Genomic DNA, 23,112 nt, shown 5'->3' on the forward strand with positions numbered 1-23,112 from the left:
TACCATCAAACTAGACATACCCGGGCATCTTTCCTGATGAAGATGGCAGAGTTTGTCATCAAAATGTCGGTTATAATTGATACGTGAACCCAGCTGGAAGCCCAAGAAGAGTTTATTCAGGAACAGTGATAGATCAAACAATGGTGGTAAGTAATTAAGAAATATCCAGATATCCGATTATCCCGCTAGGAAAAAGAAAGGTATGTCATGAATAAATAAAAAGGTTTGCTTGAAATAATATTTAAAAGAATGTGTGATAGATACAGGACATAACAGAAAAATACTTTAAGTAGTTCAAGATTGAGAAAAAGAAATGCAGGGTAAAACATTACATAATACTGCCAACTGTCACGAAAAAAATAATCTTACTTTTTAAAATATAAAAAGGTTGAAATGTTTACTAAGTATTTTACTTCAGTTTTAAAAAGGAAAATATGTTCCACTGCCCCCAAAAGATGTGGGAAAAATATGGAATACAAATAATAAACAAGCACAACTGAGAGAGTGAAAAATAATTAAAAATAGGAGAAAGCTGAAGTGTCATGAATTCCAAAACACTTAAGAAAGCCTGAACATTAAAAAAAACTTTTAAAAACACCCGCAAATATAAATTAGCATAAAGAAAGATGACAATCAAACAAATGAGCAAAGGATAAGTAAGAAAAGCTGAAGAACAAAATACTACAAGTTGATGAAAAATATCCATTATTCCATTCACATATGATATTGATACTCTAAATGCTGACACTGAACTTCAGTGGATCTGTGTACTTTAATTATATAAAAAAATGCATCATCCCTATTCCCCCATTCCCAACAGCATAGTTTTAGTCTCTCAGGACCCTGGATTCAGAATCTGAGTTGAAAGACTGATAACCACAGGAAACTTTGTAACGGCTACAAAATGTAGGAAAGAGCAGTGCAAGACTGAGAATCTCAGATCTGGAGAATCCAATGCAGGGAAAAGAAAACAGTTAATCCTTTCAATACACACAAAATGCTGGAGAAACTCAGCAGGCCAGGCAGCCATCTATGGAAAAAGAGTACAATCGATGTTTCAGGCCAAGACCCTTCAGCAGAACTGGGTCCAGCATTTTGTGGGTGTTGCTTGGATTTCCAGCATCTGCAGATTTTCTCTCATTTGTTTATCCTTTCAGCTTCCTTTGGTTGTGCTACCTGCCCTATTATGATCTTTGATCAGAGGGGGCACAGGTACAATGGCTTTTTTTGGGAAGTGGCATTCCGAGTGGTTACCCACCTGATGTATAAAGGAAAATGAAGCAGGTAGTACTATTAGCCTCATCTCTCACACTACCAGTTATTTATCATGTTTGCAGTTTTATGCCCAGATACTAAGTTCATTCTGAGTGTTAAACAGTGCATAATACAGCAGACATATAGAGGAAACTTAAGACATCTGTAAAACATGTTTAGAAATTCATGGCATTTACCAAAATCTACTGAGTAGTTATTTCAGCAGTAATTCTTACCCTGCTCTGAAGTTTCTGGACTTCTGCTGCATGTACTTTTCCAATTTCTTCTAATTTCTTTTTCTCAGCATCTTGATGCTTAACAAATTCCATTTCCCTAAAAATATAAGTTTTCATTGAATGATTTTCACAGCTTTATGTTAATAAATGTCATGGCTTATATTTAATGTCTTACTTCTGCTGGTAATCTTTAATAAGCTTTTTGGCTTTGTTGTACTTCTTGTCCAAAACCTGGTACTGACTCTGGGTTTCCTTCAGGTGTTCGTTAACAGTGTGACATAGGGTCTGTGCCTCAATCCAGTAGCTCTCCAGTTTTAACATTCTTTCTTTGTTTTCTTTAATGCTCTGTTGGAGTTGTGTTTTTTCTAGTTCCCATTGAATTTTCTCATTCTCTGCTAATTTGAGCTAGGTAGTACAGACAGGAAAAAAAAATCAATATGCTGATAGGAACTTAGCAGTCATTTTTGCAATCTACATTTTTCAAGAATATAAATGTTCTAACTTGACAAGATCTTTCAGCATTTAATTCAGGTGAGGCATACACAGAGATTTGGGAGTAAGTCCACTGGATTATCTTTTAATTTTGAAGATAATTAACAGAGATGATATCAGAAGAGTGCAAGGTACAGTATATGGGACAATCACAGAACAAGTTTTGATGATGATTAAAATAGCAGACTGTTATCAAATAATTTTGCTATTATATTCCTGACTAATAAAATATTCCTTGGTCATAATATGTACTCAATGAAGAGAAAGTTAACAGGGAACTCCTGTTTTTAACACCTGTGTCAGGAATCATAATCAGATTAGCAAAAACATAGCTAAATACTACCCAATTGCAACACTTGTTTCCTATACCAGCGAGCTATGTAGCTTTTGTGTGATTATACTATTGCAAGAGCCAATTCAAATACTTGCTGTTATATTTTGGAGATGCTATTGAAAATGGTGCAAACTTAAATTGGAGAGAGAGTAATAAAACATAGAAAAGAATTCTAATTTTCAGATATTCAAGTTTGTGTTAATGTAGGACTGCTGTGATGACAGGTAAATCTTTAGCTATAGATTGCCAAAATGAAGATTTTGAAAAGGGAAGATAGGTTGTCTGCCATAGGAGTATAGGAGGAATCAAGTTCCTACCCCCATTCCGTACCTGGCCTCCTCCACTGCTAGGATCAGGAAAATAAGTAAACTAATGAACAGCACTTCATATTCCACCAAGGTAGTTTACAAATGAACGCTTGATTCTCTAATTTCAGGTTACCTGCTCATTTCTAAAATAGGTGGTGTCATAAGCAGCAAGGAACAACAGCCTCTATTTTCTTTGGTTTGCATGGATACAATACAAATACTTTATTGTCACCAAACAATTGATATTAGACCGTACAATCATCACAGTGATATTTGTTTCTGTGCTTCATGCTCCCTGAAGTACAAATCTAAGTAAATATAATAAAAATTTAAATTATAAATTATAATTAGAAAATAGAAAAGGGAAAGTACGGTAGTGCAAGTCAGGTCCAGATATTTGGAAGGTATGGCCCAGATCCGGGTCAGGATCTGTTCAGCAGTCTTATCACAGTTGGAAAGAAGCTGTTCCCAAATCTGGCCATACGTATCTTCATGCTCCTGAACCTTCTCCTGGAGGGAAGTGGGACAAAAAGTGTGTTGGCTGGGTGGGACTTATCCTTGATTATCCTGGCAGCACTGCTCCGACAGCATGTGGTGTAAAGTGAGTCCAAGGACGGAAGATTGGTTTGTGTGATATGCTGAGCTAAGTTCATGATCTTCTGCAGCTTCTTCCGGTCTTGGACAGGACAACTTCCATACCAGGTTGTGATTCACCCTAGAAGAATGCTTTCTACGGTGCACCTATAAAAATTAGTGAGGGTTTTAGGGGACAGGCCAAATTTCTTCAGCTTTCTCAGGAAGTAAAGGCGCTGGTGGGCCTTCTTGGCAGTGGACTCTGCTTGGTTAGACCAAGTCAGGTCATTTGTGATATTCACCCCGAGGAACTTAAAGCTTTTGACCTGTTCCACCTGCGCACCACTGATGTAGATGGGGTTTTGCAGTCCGCTACTCCATCTGAAGTCAACAACCAATTCCTTCGTCTTGCTGACGTTGAGGGATAGGTTAGTGTCTTTGCACCATACCACCAGGTTCTTAATTTCCTCTCTGTACTCAGACTCATCATTACCCAAGATGCGGCCTACAATTGTGGTGTCATCAGCAAATTTATATATTGAGTTTGATGGAAGCTTGGCTACACAATCATGGGTGTACAGTGAGTACAGCAGGGGGCTGAGTACACAGCCTTGTGGGGCACCGGTGCTCAGAGTGATTGTAGAGGAGAGCTTGTCCCCTATCTTTACAGCCTGGGTCCTGTCTAATTTGAAGATCCAGCTGCAGATCTGAGTGCTAAGACCCAGGTTCCGGAGCTTAGGAATCAGTTTATTTGGAATTATGGTATTAAAGGTAGAGCTGTAGTCGATGAAAAGGAGCCTTACATATGCGTCTTTATTCTCCAGGTGTTCTAAGGAGGAATGTAGTGCCAGAGAGATGGCATCTGCCGTTGACCTGTTGCCCCGGTAAGCAAATTGCTAAGCATCAAGGTTGACCGGTAGGTTATGGTTGATGTGTGCCATAACCAATCACTCAAAGCACTTCATAGCAATTGATGTTACAGCCACAGGTCGCTGGTCATTCAGGCATGCCACCTTGCTTTTCTTCAGCACCGGGATTATTATTGCCTTCTTAAAACACGAGGGGATCTTAGACTGAAGCAGGAAGCAGTTGAAGATGTCAGCAAACACTCCAGCTAGCTCACTTGCACAGGCCCAGAGAACCCGTCCCGGGATGCCATCTGGGCCCGTCGCCTTCCTTAGATTCAGTATGTCATCAAAAACTTTGACAAATCTCTAAAGATGCACAGTAGAGAGTATACTAACTGGTCGCTTCACAGCCTGGTATGGAAGCATCAATGTCCTGAATGGAAAAGGCTACAGAAAGTAGTGGATACAGCCCAGTCCATCACAGGCAAAGCCCTCCCTACCATTGAATATATTTAGTGGAGAGCAGCATCCATTATCAAGGACCTCCCACTATCGAGGCCATGTCATCTTCTCACTACTACTAATGGGCAGGAGGATAAAGAAGCTTTAGGCCCCACACCACTAGAGTCACAAACAGTTCTTACCTTACTACTATCAGGTCCCTGAACTGGCATTCACGACGATACTAAACTCATTCTATGACTGATAAACTTACTTTCAAGGACTCTTCACAACTCATGATCTCAGTATTATTTTTTATTTGCAGTTCACCTTCTTTTGCACATTGGTTGTTTGTCAGTCTTTACTTGTTAATGTATAGTTCTTCATAAAGTTTTATTGTGCTGCTTATTTTCTGTAAGTTCCTGCAAAAAATTTAGTCTCAAGGAAGTATATGGTAAGTGTATAATATACACTGGTATTTGACACATTTACCATTGACGCCACTCAGTGCCCCTAATAGTTACTTATCGTTGAAGCTGGAGGTTTTGAAAGTAGATGTTGCAGTAACTGAGACTATTAAACACACCAGTGTTGGTCCGCCCTGATCTGATTCCAAAGGGTGAAGCTTCCATTCTTGTGGGAACAAAGACAGACATTATGAGAAGGCTCATGGGAGCATTGAAGGAGAGAAATGGAGAGAACTTTTTGAAAACCTTGTCCATTCACCCTGTGTTCAGATCTGCTTTTGAGAAGATGCAAATTCCTCCTAAGCAGAAATGAAGAACTGTGTGGTACACCCAGTATAAACCTGTAATGTTATGTTCTGGAGGAGTAACTGGAGTGACAGGAACCCCCAAATTTGCCAGAATATCTAAGGAATGGAAAAGTAGACTAACTGTGATAATGTTGAGACGCTAAGATGCATTTTCTACTGAGAAGTCTGATGTTGGTTACTCCAGGAGTACTTGCCACACTATTAGAGCGACCAAGGATATTGCTTTCTGAGAGAGGTCTTGTCGGTTAGCACCAGTAGAGGATGAAGATGTTTGGTAGCATCTGCTTAAGCTGAAGGAAGTTAAATTCAGTCATGGAGCAGAAGGACCTGAGCTACTGGAAGACATGAGTGATAGGCAGGAGGCGGCACTCTCTAGTAGTCAGGAAGTGTCACAAGGGGTGGTTGAAGCTGGAGGAGCTGAAGATGGGATAAAGAGGACTCAAAGAGTCAGGAAACTTCCAGAAAGGCTGATCTATAATACACCAGGGAAACAGAGTGTTGCATCTATCCCTTAATGAGATATGTCCCTACGATTTACAAATAGATTGAAGGTCCTGACATCACAAAATTCTTTTAAAAACTGTGTAATTATGATGAATTTAAAAGTCATGAGGACATGACTTGATTAGTTTGGGGGGGGGGGGGGGCAGAGCAGAAAGAGTGTAAAGCCCTGGTTAAGATTTTTACTGCTATGCTGTAGGTATTTCATTTTAGCAGATCTATCAGAACAGTCTGTTCTGTTTTTAGCATATTTGAGTTTGAGCTAAAGATAAAGGGCTATGTTGTTTAACTTAGGAATGCTATGTCAGCCGATCAGGATGGTGAATTGGGAAAAGGTTCTAGTGAATGCTGGGAAGTGAGGTTTTTGTGACAGATACTGATGTGGGTCAAAGTCTTTTTGGTGGGAGCTGGGGGAAGAAAAGAGGGCAGATGGCTGAGGATGCCGTCCCTGTTGCACAAGGTGCTTTATGCAGATGAATGGCTTCAAGGATGAAGGATCAATACTCCCCTGGGGAGAGCTCGTTTTTTTCGAGATGGATTTCAAGTGACATTCAGAAGGTGGTATGTGCTTTCGCACAGATAGTGGTCTTGCGTACATGTGAAAGACAACTTCAAGATGAGCTCCAACTTAATGTGCACATTTGACTGTTTAATTATAATGGGCCCTTCTTGTTTATTTCTTTTTGCTTCCAACTGTTCGATAAAGCTAAAATTTGCAAATATACTTGCTTTATATTTGAATGCAGTGTACAATCTGTTATTTCTTGCCGACAGCTAATTGCATAGGGGTAGTATTTATACAATATTCGCACAGATCTGGGTTCGGGTGGTTGAGACATCCCAACTTCCTGGTTTTTGGTGGGACCCAAGTCATACTGACCCTAGACATATGGAGTTTGAGAAAGGTGGTTTTCTTACCACAACTCTAGTGGCTGTTAGCAAGGGGCTAACAAGTAACATCGCAAGAGAAGCCTGTAAGTCATTAAGCTAGAAACAATGCAGAAATTATTGAGGACATTGCCAATATTCAAGGGACTGATTTATAGAGAGGTTGAGTAGGTTGGGACTTTATTCATTAGAGCCCTAGGGGTGGATCTTATGAGGGGCATAGAAGGGGTGAATGCACACAGTCTTTACTCAAGGTTAAGGAATGAAGAACAAACGGATATAGGTTTAAGGTGAGAGGGGAGAGATTTAATAGGAACCACAGGGGCAACCTTTCACCCAGAGAGTGGTCTGCACATAAAATGAGCTGCCAAAGGAAGTGGCTGAGGCAGGTAAATTATAAAAATTTAAAAGGCAATTGGACAGTACGTGGACAGCAGTGTTTTAGAGGAATATGGACCAACATGGGTAAATAGGACTAGATTTGATGGAAACCTTACTTAAAATGGACCAGATTAGGTCAAATAGCCTGCTTCCTTGCTTTATGACTGTATCTTCACTCTCCTATTGTATTCAGATCCTTCTACACACAAACACAGACATCCCAAGCTCACTATCATCCAGTTGCTATCCCATTCCCAACCTACCGCATTATCACCTACACACTTTTCCAACAGGATCTCCCCCATCCCCATTTCCATCTGCCCATCACACCTCCCTTGCTCCATCCTTCCTTCCTCCAATTGCCAATCATTCCTCCACACCAGCCCTTACCCTATCACCCACACAACCTCTTTATAGTGGCTATTTCCTCTCTATCTTCCAATCCAGATGAAGGGTCTTGAGCAAAAATGTCGTGTCCACTTCCTTCCATAGATACTGCCTTGCCAGTTCCTCCAGCAGTTTTCTTTTTCCGTTCTAGATCTGAGTATCTGCAGTCTCTTGAGTCTCCAGAGAATAATGATCCTAATGTGAAAGAAGGCAGTCTTTGAGACAGACAGGGTATAGAGCCATCCTAGCTAGAGACTCGAATGTAGGTTCAGTGGTGAGGATGTAACATTCTGACAGAGACAAAGTTAACAGAATCAGAATCAGGCCTAACATCACCGGCATGCGCCATGAAATTTGTTGTTATGCGGCAGCAGAACACAGCAATACATATTAATTAAAAAGTGTAATTTATTATAAAATAAATAAAAGTAGTGAGGTAGTGTTCACGGGTTCAATGTCCATTCAGAAATCTGATGGCAGAGAAGAAGAAGCTATTCCTGAATCACTCAGCATGTGCCTTCAGGCTCTTGGACCTCCTCCCTGATGACAGCAATGAGAAGAGGGTATATCCTGGATGATGGGGTCCTTAATGATGCCGTCTTTTTGAGGTATCACTCCTTGAAGATGTCCTGGATGCTGGGGAGCCTAGTGCTCATCAAGGAACTGAGTATATTACTTTTTGCAGCTTATTTCAATCCTGTGCAGTGGCCCCCTCCCCATACCAGACAGTGATGCAGCCAGTTAGGATGTTCTCCACGGTACATTTGTAGAAATTTATGCATGTCTTTGGTGACATACCAATTCTCTTCAAACTTCTAATTATATATAACTGCTATTGTGCCTTCTTTGTAACTGCATCAATATGCTGAGCACAAGATAGAGATGTTGACACCCAGGAAACATTTTTAAAGTTAGCTAAACCTTATGGCTCTTCTGAAGGGGGTGAGGACTGTCTTTAGGAAACTCCTGGTCTCTTCCTAATATATTTCTCTCGGCCTCCTCCCAGCTCCTGCCTTCTTGATTCTCTCATTATTTCCCAAGTAGAGCAGGATAATTCTTCAGTCAGGCTTTCAGTCGTTTTGGTCATGCTGACAGGCAACCGTCTGGCCTTCATGTCTGTAGTCACCACTTCCACTGTCTGGTACAACCGCGTCCCGTTGTCATAAAACACTCGAAGTTTAGCAGGGTACGGAGTTTGAAATCTAATCTTATTTTGCTTTAGTACTCACTTTACTTCGGAGTATTCTTTGCGTTTCTGGAGGACCGCGGGGAGGTAATCTTGGTCAAAATATATTAATTTATCCTCTAAAAACACTCTCTTCTTACCCCAGGCCCTTTGTAGAATCTCCACCTTGGTGCTGTACTGAAGGAATTTAATTATTATTGAGTGTGGCTTTCTATCCTGGGTAGGTTTTGGGACTAACGCGTGGCGAGCTCTTTTGACTTCCAGCTTCATAGCCGGGGGAAGATACAGCGCATCCCGCAGTAACTTTCCAACAAACTCCGTCATGGACGAGCCCTCCGCTCCTTCGGGAACATTATAGATTCTAATATTTTTCCGCCGTGATCTTCCCTCCAGGTCAAGCAGTTTACCTTCTTGGTGATGTATTATTTTTATTCTCTTGCTCAGTATCCGTTCCACATTTTGAATGCGATCTTCCACTTTCTCGAGTCTCTGCCACCGCTATTTTTTGATTAATGCTGGCGAGCTCTGCCTTAATATCACAGAGCTGCTGCTTTATATCTTTCTAGACCTCCATTATTTCTTTCAGGATTTCGAAGACATTCGCTCCTTCGACCGAACAAGGCCCAGCAGCCGCCTCGCTAGCACGTGGTCGGCTCTCCTCTAGGACGCAGGATCCGCAGTGTCGCTTTTTTATTTCCATTTCTTCTCCCCATTCTTGCTCCTCTTTTCAGTTCAAATATTTTTTGAAAAATATTATATTTGATGGGTTAACGGGGCTTAATATGCGTTTTTCCGGAGGAGCTAGTGACTTAAGCTGCCATTCTCAATGATGACGTCACCGGAAACCTCCTTCTCCCACATTCTAAAGATGTATAGGCTAGGGCTAGTAAGTTGTGGGCACACTACATTGGCGCTGTAAACATGGTGACACTTGCACGCTTCTCCCAGCACACATCTGCACTATATTGGTTGTTGACACCGTGCTTTACTTTGTTTTGATGTACATATGACAAATAAAATCTCCCTCTCTCAGCCCCAACTCTCCATGTACGTATCCAACCGTTCCTTCTATACTTGCCTCAACCACTTCCTTTGCAGCTCATTCCATATATTCACCACCCTCTGCATGAAATGTTTCCCTTCTAGTCCCTTTTAAATTTTACCCATCTCACCCTAAACCTATGTCTCTTAGTTTTGACTTCTTTAACTTGTGGAAAAGACTTATCATTCACCTTATCTATGGTGTCTACAAAAAGCATTCACTCCCCTTAGAACAGTGGTTCCCAACCTTTTTTTGGCCATGCCCCACCTAATCACCTCTGAAATCCTGATGCCCCCTGTGGTGATATATAATTCTTATTATTCAAAAAGTGAACTCCTATTCACCTGGAGGAAGCCTAAAAGACCATTAACTTGGTTTAAACAAGCTTCCAAAGAACATGGCATTCATGAAAGAGAAAAATAAAAGAACCAAAGGACTGTTAAAATTCTGAGGGAGAAATTACTAAGAAATTGTAAAAAAAAAAGAACATTAAGTGATATTAAAATAATAATAATAAATAAATAAAACAATGCCGATTCGTTTCTACAGCATACAAAGACAGATACACCGTTTAAAAGAGATGACGCAATGTACACACCTTCACACCACCAAGAACCGAAAGCTACTGCAAAAAGCAGCATTGGCGCGACCTCGTACGAGTTTCTTACGCGTTTGGACTTGTTCATTCGTTCCTTCCGACATCAGTCAATTCATTAATTTAATTATGAAAGCCATTTGATGGTTGTAATGATGGTGATAAACTATTTATGCAGTACATATGCAATTACACGTACATACACACAAGTATTTTTATGTATGCATACTGTATATACACATATGTATTAACTCGCACACACACTCATACTCACACAGACTTACTAGAAAAAATTCACTGTTAATAACTCATTCTCGAATTGCCCCCCTTAAAAATCAAATTACCCCCCGTGGGGCATACGCCCCACATTGGGAACCACTGCCTTAGAAGCTTTCATGTTTTTATTAATTTACAGCATTGAATCACAGTGGATTTAAATTGATTTTTTTTACACTGATCAACAGAAAAAGACATGTCAAAGTGAAAACAGATCTCTAAAAAGTGATCTAAATTAATTAAAAATATAAAACACAAAATAATTGATTGCATGTATTCACTCCTTTCAATATGACATACCAAATCATCACTGATGCAAACAATTGGTTTTAGAAGTCACATAATTAGTTCAACAGAGATCTGTGTGCAGTCAAGGTGTTTCAATTGATCGTAGTAAAGATAAACCTGTAACTGGAAAGTCCAGCTACTGGTGAGTCAGTATCCCGGCAAAAACTACACCATGAAGGCAAAAGAACACTCAAGCAACTCCTCAAAAAAAGGTTATTGAAAAGCTCAAGTGAGAAGATGGTTAAAAGAAAATTTCCAAGTCACTGACTACCCCTTGGGGTACTGTTAAATTAATCAACAAGAAATGGAAAGAATGTAAATCTCGCTAGAGCAGGCTGCTCTCAAAAACTAAGCGACTGTGCAAGGGGATTAGTGAGGGAAGCCACCGAGAAACCTATGACATCCCCGGTGGAGTTACAAGCTTCAGTGGCTGAGATGGGAGGGACTGTGCATGTAACTGTTGCACAGATGCTTCACCAGTTGCAACTTTATGGGAAAGTGGCGAAGAGGTAGCAACTATTGAAAAAAAATCGCATGAAATCTCAGCTTGAGTTTGCCAGAAGGCATGTGGAAATTTTGAAGTCATCTGGAAGGCGGCTCTATGGTCCAATTAAACCAAAATGGAGCTTTCTAGCTATCCGACTAAATGCTATGTTTGACGTAAACCAAACACCACACGTCATCAAAATCACAGCATCCCTACCATGAATCACAGTGGTGGCTGCATCTACCTTTTGCAGCTTAAGCAACAGCTGATGCCATTGCAGTTCATCTGTGATGCTGAATGTTCCGTGGATAGCACATTTCAAAAAAGATCATCTCATAGCTCAAGACTATAGGCAGGAATAAAATCCCTTTACATTTTGCTCTTTAGTCCTGTTTGATTCATTTTTGAGATTAAAATATTGGACCAACAAAGTAATTTAATTCGATTCATTGAAAACATTAGTTGCCAAAATATGGACCTTAAAATAGAGAAAAATGTTAACAAAATATCAAAACAACTGTTTCACAGCATCTTACCTTGGCTTTCATTTTCTGAATTTCAGCTTCAGTAACAAAATGCTTAATCTGTAGCTAAATGGATCAAAATAAGATGGTCAAACAGCAAATTCAACAACATTTGAAAGACCTTTGACAAAAAATGCTCTAGGTTCAAAAATTCAAACCATTCCATCTAAACTGTAATTATAACTTTAAGGGTGCTCCTTCTGTGATGACTTTCATGACAATTCCTATTATATTCAGCCATTACCAATGATTTATTTCCTCACATCTTCAGCCTTAACATATTACAAGGAGCATGAACAACTAAATCAAACTCAAAATTAATGTTCAAACACTAATTCAACTTGACACTAATTACCTTACAAGTTTCTCAACTCAACTTTAGTTTCACCATCAGTCTACATGCAACATTTTTGCAAACTGCAGGTGAACTTTCTCTGTGTTTTTTCTCTAACTTAAATTAAGTCATTGTCATTTATTCCTTATTAATCACATTCCAGTATCAAGATTATAGGGGATATTTCCTGTCGGATAGTAACTAAGTTATGTACTTTTGAAACAGACTGTAGATAAAGAATCTAGTGCTTTCCCATCATAATATGATGAATAAACTCTTCTTGGGCCTCCAACTGGGTATGGGTATCAATTATAACCGACGTTTCGTTGACAAACTCTGCCTTCATCTTCAGGCAGGGATGATGCCTGGACATATCTAATCCAGTGGTATTTATACCCTCATTGTCCATCCCTCCTGATTGGTTAGTCCTCATCCAATCAGGTTTCCACTCTCCCACCTTGTTTACAATCAAATTCCAGGTTTTACTTAGAGCAAGATCTTCACCTTTGTTAAAATTCTGTTCCTCCAGTTTTCTTTCAATGGCTTTCTTTACTAGGTGGCCCCAAAAGCCAATTCTATGGCCATTGTGAATGCAGTGATCTGCTATTGCCAATTTCTCTGGATAAGTCAAAAGGATATACCTCTTGTGCCCCTTGATGCGGGTTTCCACAGGAAAACTGGAATTCTAATTAGGAACTGGAATTCCATTGTAAACATGGTGGAAGAGCAGAAACCCGATTGGATGAGGACTAGCCAATCAGGAGAGACAGACTGTGGGAGTATAAATACCACTGGCCGAGACATTGCCCAGGCATCATCCCAGAAGAAGATGGCAGATTATCATTGAGATGTCAATACATCAATAACTGTAGCCAGGTGGAAGCCCAAGAAGAGTTTATTCAGACTGTAATGTTATAAGTTCTGGAGTAGATTTGTGTACAGTCAACCTTCACTAATCCAACTACCTGTAATCTGGTTCCTTTGATAATCCAGCACTGATTTCAAATTTTCCGCACAACTGTAGTTTCAAATTTCCCGGGCCACCGTTCCAATCTGCTGAGCATTGTTTTGGTTGCACTAGATCTGTTCACGTGTTGGCACGCTCTTGTAAGCACAAACAGATGATTCCTGCTTGTTTTCCTGCATTTATTAATATCATTTGCGTGAAGTGTGGCCACCTGGCACCCGTCTGTCTCACCCGCCAATATCGGGGGAGCTGGCGTGCACTGGGTTGGTCTGCCTACTCGCCTGCCTGCCAGCCGTCGCGCACTGCCCTCCGGCGTCGCTCGGCCGGCACTCTGTTCTCTTCTGCCTACAACCTCAGATCAGATGTGGCGACCTGCTGAATTTAAGCACATTACTAAGCAGAGGAAAAGAAACTAATGAGGATTCCCTCAGTAACTGCGAGTGAAGAGGGAAGAGCCCAGCACCGAATCCCCGGCAGCCTGGCGGTTGCGTGAAATGTGGCATATAGAAGACCTTTCTCTGACTTCTGCTCACTAAAATATGCTGCCACCAACATCAACAGTTTTTGAAGAAACTGTTGTGCCAGTTTCGGCACCGATTCCTGATGCTTCACTCATTTTTCAAGATGAAGAAGTTGATGATCCTGAGAGCACCACAATTGCAGACATGTAACTTTGCCTGAAGGTATATTAAACATCCCACTTTAGAAGCGGAAGTGCTCAACTGTTCTGTTTAAGTTAATTCCTGTACACTTACCTTTACCCTTTATTTTATCTGTGCCTGTACAGTATATTACTTTATTAAAATTTCACTTGCTAATTATTTAATATTTCTGTTTCATTATTATCTAACTTGTTCTGATTTACATGATATTTTAGAAGTATGATGAGGCAGTTAGCTATTGCTTAATGTGATCCTTCTGTAATTCGGCATTTCCACTAATCTGACACACCTCGGGTCCCAATGGTGCCGGATTATAGAGGGAAGAGAGCAGGTGAATGTAACTAGATGGTTTTGTTTGCCAGATAGATTTGATAAAGCCTCATAAGACTGAATAACCTCTTTTTTTTAAACTTTATTATATTATGCATACGATTTGTCTCTAATAAGACCAATAGGCTTAGAGTGATTTTCCTCAAGTAAAAGGAGCTAAGTTGCTTCCAATTTGTAACTTCAAATTCATTATTCCTTCAACAGCTTGGTATCAAACTACTTATTTGCTTTCATTGCAAAGTAACTTAAATACTTCTAGTACAATGTGTTGGCCAACAGTGACTATCAGTCAATGTTACAAAATACTTCAGCATTACAACAGAAATTTATCAAAACATGACAGACGTATGATTATTTTAAACGAGCAAAGTCTCATGCTGTATTATCAATGTATTGCAACTTCAAGGTGGACATCACACCTATTTTGAGGAACAACCACTGTTGTTGGATTTGACTTATAAATATTCAGTGTTTTAAAATCATGTTCCATATCTTTCTATTTGCATATCAAGAAGGTATGATTTAATTGATGGTACTAACTCAGGCTAAATATTTCACTCAAAATGTTTCCTGATTTGAATACTGGAACTGTCACAGCAAACCACTGTATGGGAGGATTGAAAATGGGAAATAAACATTTCCTAAGTAAAATTCCAATTTTCCTGATCTTTCCTTAAACACCAATGTCAAGTTGGAATTAATTTACTGCTGACAAAGTAGATAAGTCCTGTATCCTTAGTTAATACATCAAATATGTGGAATATGTATGCAAGATAATGATGCTAAGATTGTTTCAACTTCAAAAATGTGTTTACATACAGTACTTATATGCACTGTACTGTTGCCACAAAGCCAACAAATCTCGTGACATATACTGGTGATATTAAACCGGATTCTGATTTCTTACAGCATAAATAAATACAATTATGCAATAATATAGAAAATATATTGACATGCTTATTATTAGCGCTGGAAGATCAAGTTGTCATTGCTGACTTACTTACAACGCTCTTGCCTCGTAACCAGGTTATATATACAGGGCTTTACCCAAAACCTTAAGCACAAATATCTAATCTAAAATTCCAGTGCCGTACTGAAAGAAAGTTGCATTGGCAATGATACAATTCTGAATACGTGCAAGGGAATTAATACTTTAATCAGCATATCTCAAATAAAGGTCATTATCTCATTGCCACTTGTGGGAGCTGGTTATGTAGAAATTGTACTCCACCTTTACACAATAGTGAATAATAGAGCCGTACATTTTGGCCATAAAGCAGGTTAGACTTTGAATAAGCATGGAAGATATGGTACAAATCCAGATCTTTTAAAATTAGTTTAGAAATCCAAGACTGAAAATATCCACTAGCATTGCTTTCAGTATACTGTATGATCTTAGGGGAGAAACGATTAAATAGAGTTGGAATTAATTAGACCAATTCCACTGCTGTTTGCTGTAGTCCACTACTTTCGCCCAATAACTCTACATTTGTTTTTCTTCAGGGCATGAAGGGATACGGGGAGAAGGTAGGTGATTGGAGCTGAGAGGAAAATTGGATCAGCCATGATGAAATGGCAGAGCAGACTCAATGGGCCAAGTGGCCTAATTCTGCTTCTATATCTTATGGTCCTAAAATACTTTGTGTAGCTCCCTTTTAACAGCATGATTATTTGTGCCTTCACTACACCCTTGGCAGTGCAGTCTAAATTCTAATGACCTGCTGCTCAAAAAAATTCTACCTCATGATACTTTATCTTCTGAATCACAATCTTTCTGCTAATGGGGAAAGACACCTTCTATCTAGATTAGGCCCTTCATGATTTTTATTTTCTATTAAATTCATTTAAATCTTCTATGTTCCAAAAAGAACAACTCCGCTTCTCAAGTCGATCAACATAACCGAAGTACCTCAATAAAGGAAGTGATCCCAGCTGTACCTTCGCTATGGCCTTTATATCTTTCCCAAAATGTGATGCCCAGGATTGTACAAATAAAAACTGCAAATGTAACCCAATTAGTATTTTACAAAGAACCATCAGGACTTTTATGCAAATTTGTATTAAGATGTACACTTTAAAATCTTATATCATACTACTATAACAATTTCTTTACTTGATTTCTTGTGATTAAATTGTATTCCTAGTTACCTCTTTGAATTTGTGAGTAATCTTGTTGGCATCCACTTCTGTGGGAGAAAGCACATCCCCAGTTTCAGGCAGGTCAAACACTTCAATCGCCATGTCACCACCTGTAAGCACTGAGCCCACTTCACCATCATCATCTTCATCAGTGGCATATTCTCCTGTCTTAACATCAAATCATAGTTTTGAAAGTATGAATACTACGAGCTATACGTGAACATACAATATAATTGAAATTAAGGATTCAAGATCAAATTGTGCATTCACTTGTTATGAGTTAATTATGATAAGTTGCTGAACAAGAGTTGGACTTCTATTCTACAGACGTTGCATTATGACATCTGGGGAATTCAAGTACAAATGAATACAGTTGGAATCATTTTCCGTTCAACCCATATCTATTTAGTTGTAGAGTAAAGTGTGCAATAATTATTAACACAAATTACCGGTAATATGTGATCAGGCTTAGCAGAATACTGTATGATTCTTTATGTTTTATAATGTGTATTTCGGTATGGAAGTTAAAATTTGGCAGCTAGCCTAATACTTTCGTACTAGTGACCCAGAGACAAGAGTACAAATTCCATTATAGCAGCAGGATATTTACGTTCAAATAATTCAATAAATTCGGAATTAAAAATAAAGGGATAATACATTCTAGGCCTCTCCAAATGAATGCTAACATTACACTTGCCTCCCTCACTACCATCTCAATCTGGAAATTAACCTTTATTGAATCCTGCACGAGATCTCCCAAACCCCTTTGCACTTCCAATTTCTGAATTTGCTCCCCTTTCAGAAAACAGTCTATACCTTTGTTTCTTCTGCCAAAGTACTTCTGTACACTGTTTTCTATCTGCTACTTCTTTGCCCATTCTCCCAATCTGTCCAAGTCCTTCTGCACAATCCCTCAACAATACCTGACCCCCAACAACCTTTGTATCATCTACGAACCTGGAAACTTGGCCACAAAGCCATCAACTCTATCATCCAGATCATTAACATACAACATGAAAAGTACCAAACACAATACTGACCTCTGCAAAACACTAGTCTCTGGCAGCCAACCAGAAAAGGCTCTCTGTTTTCTGCCAGTCAACCAATTTTCCATCAACAGTGGTACCTTACTTGTAATATCATGGGCTCTTATCTTGTTTAGCAGCCTCATGTGCGGCACCTTGTCAAAGGTCTTCTGAAAATCCAAATAAACAACATCTACTGACTCTCCTTTGTCTATCGTACCTGTTGCTTCCTCAAAAAATCCTAACAGATTTGCAGGAAAGATTTCCACTTAAGGAAATCATGCATCACCCAGTAGCATCAAACTTCATCCTTAATAATGAACTCTACACCTAGACAACCACTAAAAACAAGTTAAATAGCCTATAATTTTGCATCCTTTCTTTTAAAAAGGGTGGAATGACAGTGCTTTGGAAGCTTTTCAGAATCTAGTGATTCTTGTAAGGTCACTACTTATGTCCCCACAATTTCATCAGCTACCTCTTTCAGAACCATGGGGTATACTGTAGCTGATCTAGGTGGCTTATATAACTATAGACCTTTCAGCTTCACACTCACCATCTCCTTAGAAATACTGACTATACTTATTTCTGCTCCCTTATATTCTCAAATTTCTGGCATGCTGCTGGTGTCCTTTGACACAAACTTTTAGTATCCACTCTTGTATTACTGGCTAGCTTACCTTCATAATTCATCTTTTCTCTCCGAATGGCTTTTTTAGTTCCTTTCTGTGTTTTTTTAAACTTCCTAATCCTGTTGTTTCTCACTTTTTTCTGCTATATTATATGCCCTCCCTTTTGCTTTTATGATGTCTTTAACTTCTCTTATAAGTCACTGTTGCTTCATCCTCTCTTTACAATGCTTCTTCTTCTTTGGGATGAAATTTCCAGGCAATTGCTGCTCTAAAGTGCTCACAAAGTACTTCTAGCTTTAAAACAGAATGCAATAGCTATCTGCTTGGCTGGTGATTGGAATTAGGTCAATAGCATGGGCCTTCAATTTCACTCAAAAAGTGGTCATCATTTTCTGCAAAAGGAAAAATGTTTAGCTAAATAAAAAGCAGCTAATGTCTACTTGTGGCTTACCACATGAAACAGCTGCTCAAGAAGTTTCCATTTCTTTACCTTTCTGAATTGTGTTTGACTTTTTCCATTTACACATACCTGTTTTTGAGAATATGACCATTGGTTCTGTCCTTTGTAATTTCAGGTGTTGGGAATGGCTTTGCCTTTTGTAGCTCCTCAGCACCTTTTATTTTTGAAAATACATTGACCTATTGCAATATGAATCTTTTTGTTTTTCACCTTCATTCCTCTGGTTAATCATCCAATTTGCACCCTGTTATTTGGCCTTCATTTTCGTCTTTCCTACCTTACTCTCCCTCAACATCATCCCATTTTTTGTTCTAATCTAGGCAGAGTTAGTGTGTCCCTGGATTTGGAGAAAGGCCAATTTCAAGATTGTCACACAGGAGCTGACAATAGTCAACTGGGACAATGAGTGTGTATTTCAAAGTGTAATCTCAAAGTTGATTTCAGAAAAGTAACATCTTTCTCTAATTTGTTTTGGGGGTGTTAACAGTCTTTGACTCGGAACATTTGTTTGTTTTCCTCCACTAACACTGCCTGACACACTAAATATCAACAGGCTGCATCCTTATTTCAGAATTCCAAATTTAGCAGTAGTTTGTATTTCAATAACCCAATTACTTTCAGCTACTGGTATATGATAAAATGAGCACAATAAAAACTGGGAATAATCTTAAAAATTACAAGTTACATGCTGTAATTATTTAATGACACAACCTCTCCATATAGTTAATTATGTTAATTTCACAGATTATACCAAGTGGGACCCACCATTTGCATTTGAATTGCATCAGTACCTCACATGTAGATCTTTCTGCATGCAAACAAGGCACCCATCCAGTCAAGACTGTCCTGAGACCCAGCAATAACAGTCTGTCTATATGATTCCAGGTCCTTTTGCAAGAGAATTTAGACACATGGCTGGTCAGAACGTGCCCAAAACTCATCTGAAAAACTTTTGACTGGCAAACCACACCCATTGTTGTTTTCTATTAGCCAAAGCTGTCAAGGTTTTCCAATAATCCTTATATTCAAAAAATTCCAAAATAATTAAATAATAAAGTTAACAAAGGAACACTACAGCAATGGGACAAGCCCATTGACCCACAAAGCATGATGCTAAATTAAGAAGGGTCTTAGCCCAAAACGTCAACTATTTTATTTCCATAGATGTTGCCTGACCTGCTGAGTTCCTCAAGCATTTTGTGTGTGTTGCTGTGGATTTCCAGCTTTCTTATGTTCAGAAATTAATCACTCCTGCCTGATCATGATCTATATCCCACCATTCCCTGCATATTAATGTGCCTATCTAAAAATCTTTTGAATAATCAAAACTTCTAAGAACTCAAATTCTAATAAGCACCAAAGTAACTTGAATAAACTACAGACCTGGGCCCCAAGATCCTCCTGTTCTTTAATGCTATTAAAGGGACTACCATTAATTGTGTACTTTCTCCTTCTATTTTACCCCCCGAAGTGCAACACTTCACACGTGTTTAGATTAAACTCCATCTGCTACTTCTCTGCCCATATCTGTAACTGATCTATATCCCACTGTATTATTTGATAGTCCTTTTCACTTCTTTGCCATGCCACCAATTTGTAAAATTGCTAATCCACTCATCTACATTTTCACCAAAATCATGCTTGTATGTACCACCCCAAATCTCTATCTTTGATGAGCAAACCAGTTCTGAATCCAAACCTGCAATTCACCCTAGGTCCCATGTAACTTCATCTTCGGAATTCACCTACCAGGAGATACGTAGTTAGATGATTTACTAAAGTCCGCATCAATAAGGTTCACTGCCTTACCTTCATCAACCATCTGTCACCTCCTCAAAAAACTCAAGTTTGTAAGGCAAAACCTACCTAACACAAGGCCTTGCTGACTGTCCCTAAGCAGACCAAGATTTTCCAAATGCGCATAAATTCTATTCCTCAGTACCTTCTCCAATAGTTTCCCTACTGCTGACACAAGGCTCACTGGCCTCTGATAACCTGGATTATCCCTATTTGCCTTCTTGAACAAGGGCACAACACTCTGCTGTCCTCACCTGTGGTGACTGAGGATGCAAAGATTCATTCTAAGCCCAAATAATCTGCTCACATGCCTCTTTCAATATTCTGGAATATATTCTATCAGGGTACAAACATAACTCCTTCAACTTGAAAAGTCTCAGAACAATAGTATGCCCCACTTTGCCCTTACTATCCTTCAGATCCTTCTTCTCAATACTAACACTAACAAAGCACTCATTTAGTACTTCAACCTCTTGCTCTGAATGCAAGTACAAATGCAATCCCCAAACCTTCCCTCTGCTGAGTTATCCTTTTTTTAAAAAAAAATATTGGTATAAAATTCCTTGGGATTATCCCTGACCCTGCTCACCAGGAATATTTCATGGTTTCTTTTGGCCTTCCTTATCACCTCCTGTTAGTAAGGTGACAACTGCAGGTCTACACTGGTGGCAGAAGAATCAGTGGTTTGATGGGCATGTGAGGAAGAACAGATTACAGGGAAACATGTGAAGAATGGGCCTGAATGGAAAGCTCAATAGACTGAAGCTTTCTATGGATTAAGAAAATATGAGAAATTGTGAAAAGATGCAGAAATTAATGGGGAAAAAACTGAATAAAAATCTGAAAATAATAGAAAATCAGTACCTGTGAAAAGAGAAAGAGAGTTACTGTTTCAGACTGAAAACCCATCATCATAATGCTTTAAGAAAATAATTACTGGAAACAATTTCTAATACCAATCAATTTTCATGGCCTGTCTTCTAAAAAAAGATGACCTGACATTGAGGAATCACTTTAGACAAAGTGAAATGCTTTACTATTTAGGAAATGCTTCTAATTCTTTGAAAAGTCCAGTATTTTAAAGAAAAAATGTTACATAACTAAATAACTAAAGAGAGTGGTTAATAAGGCTCATGTAATAAGTAGAGTTGCTTCAGAAGACAGGAAATGTTACATACCCATACCGTGGTGGCCATTGCTTCTTTAAAAATATTTGAGATAACGACAACAAAATTACTTCAACGATTAAGGACATTTTACTATGGAATGTTCACAGATGCTTCTGATCTCATGAACCCTTTGCAGACTTACAGAATAATTTCAGATCATCTCTAAGATCACATCTTAGAGTATCACATCTAACTGGTTATCCAGCTTTTCATTGTGGGAGTGCAGATCTCTTCCATGCACAACATTGCTTAAACCCCACAGTGAATCTAAGCATCAACAATTCAAAATGCATTAACTATTTGATATTCACTTAACTTAATTATTTAGAAGCAATTGTAAAACTTAAACACTTTACCAGTATTCAAGAACCAATAAAAGGAAGCTAATTTAAAGTTGATGGCCATTGTTGGAAAGGGCAGAGTTAGAGTGCGGAAAATGAGGCTTTGGCTCAAGAGGTTTCATTGAGAAGAGGTGAAAGTTAAGGTAAGCTTCTGGTAATTTTCCTTCTTTTGTATTGCACAGTTAGAGCAGTGGGAATAATGTCAGGACAGTGGAATGCTCTTCTTGTGGGAAGACAGAAAGATCTTCAGTGTCCCTAATTACTACACCTGCAAGAAGGGCATCCAGATAAGTTTCTTACAGACGATGTCAGAGAAATGGAGCCAGGTCAACTCCAGATCATTCGGGTGGCTGAGGGTTGATTGACAGGAGATAGAGAGAGTGTGTTACACCTAAGGTGCAGGACACAGATAACTGGGTGACCATCAAGAGAGGGGAATAAGATAGGCAGGAGATAGGAGATAGACCTAGCAGAGGAAAGCCACAGCAGTTAGGTCTCTGCCATTGAGTCTGGCACTGTGAGTCAGAAGGGAATGGGGGAGAAGAGGCAAGCAGTAGTGACAAAGGATTCATTGGCTAGGGGAACAGATAAGAGTGTCTGTGGATGAGAACAAGATTCCTGGATGACATGTATCCCAGGTACCAGAATCAACAACATCTTGGATGAAGTTCATAGTATTCTTCGGGGGAAGGTGAGCAACTCGTGGTTGAGGTCTACTTTGATACCAATGACAAAGAGGAAAGGAAATGAGTGATTTTAGGGAGCTAGGCACTAAGTTAAAGGATAGGACCTCCGGGGTAGTGATCTGAAAATTGCTATCCGTGCGATGTACTTGAGGCGCTAGAACTAGGAAGATAATACAGTTAAAGACATGGTAATGAAGATGGTGCAGGAGGGACGGTTTCTGATTTTTAGATTATTGGACTCTCTTCCAGGGAAGGTAACAACACTTGTACAAATGGGATGGATTCCATCTTAACTATCTGAAATAGCAGCCTTGTGGGAAGGTTTACTAGGGTTGCTCTGAATGGTTTAAATGAGAATTGCAGGGGCATAAGAGCCAAAATGCCAGCACAACTAGTGAAGTAGCTGTGGGGAGAAAGAGAAGGTAAACCTACATACAAAGACAGGAACCAAATGAGCACGGGACTAATAGTCTGAGTTGTCCTTACCTTTGAAATTACCTAGGGTTACCCATAGCTCTCTACATAGCTCCATGTACCTATCCAGGAGTCTCTTAAAAGACCCTATCATATCCGCCTCCACCACCATCGCCGGCAACCCATTCCACACACTCACAACTCTCTGCATAAAAAAAACCTTACCTCCAACATCTCCTCTGTACCTACTTCCAAGCACCTTAAAACTGTGCCCTCTCATGCAAGCTATTTCAGCCCTGGGAAAAAGCCTCTAACTAACCACACAATCAAGGCCTTTCAT

At 39.3% G+C, this 23,112-nt stretch overlaps 1 protein-coding gene across 6 annotated transcripts in view; it reads right to left on the reverse strand.

Annotated features, from left to right (window-relative positions):
- The window catches only part of ppp1r9a (protein phosphatase 1, regulatory subunit 9A), a 231,650-nt gene that overhangs the window by 97,714 nt on the left and 110,824 nt on the right, over nt 1-23,112 (reverse strand). For all 6 annotated transcript variants that reach the window (XM_073054199.1, XM_073054197.1, XM_073054200.1 and 3 more), the window contains exons 6-9: nt 16,258-16,416; nt 11,829-11,882; nt 1,666-1,895; nt 1,491-1,587 (exon numbers count right to left, since the gene is read on the reverse strand). In XM_073054199.1, coding sequence (XP_072910300.1) covers nt 1,491-1,587; nt 1,666-1,895; nt 11,829-11,882; nt 16,258-16,416 — 540 coding nt within the window. The remainder of the gene's footprint in view (nt 1-1,490; nt 1,588-1,665; nt 1,896-11,828; nt 11,883-16,257; nt 16,417-23,112) is intronic.

The sequence above is a fragment of the Hemitrygon akajei genome, chromosome 8, assembly GCF_048418815.1.
Source record: "Hemitrygon akajei chromosome 8, sHemAka1.3, whole genome shotgun sequence".
NCBI lineage: Eukaryota > Metazoa > Chordata > Chondrichthyes > Myliobatiformes > Dasyatidae > Hemitrygon > Hemitrygon akajei.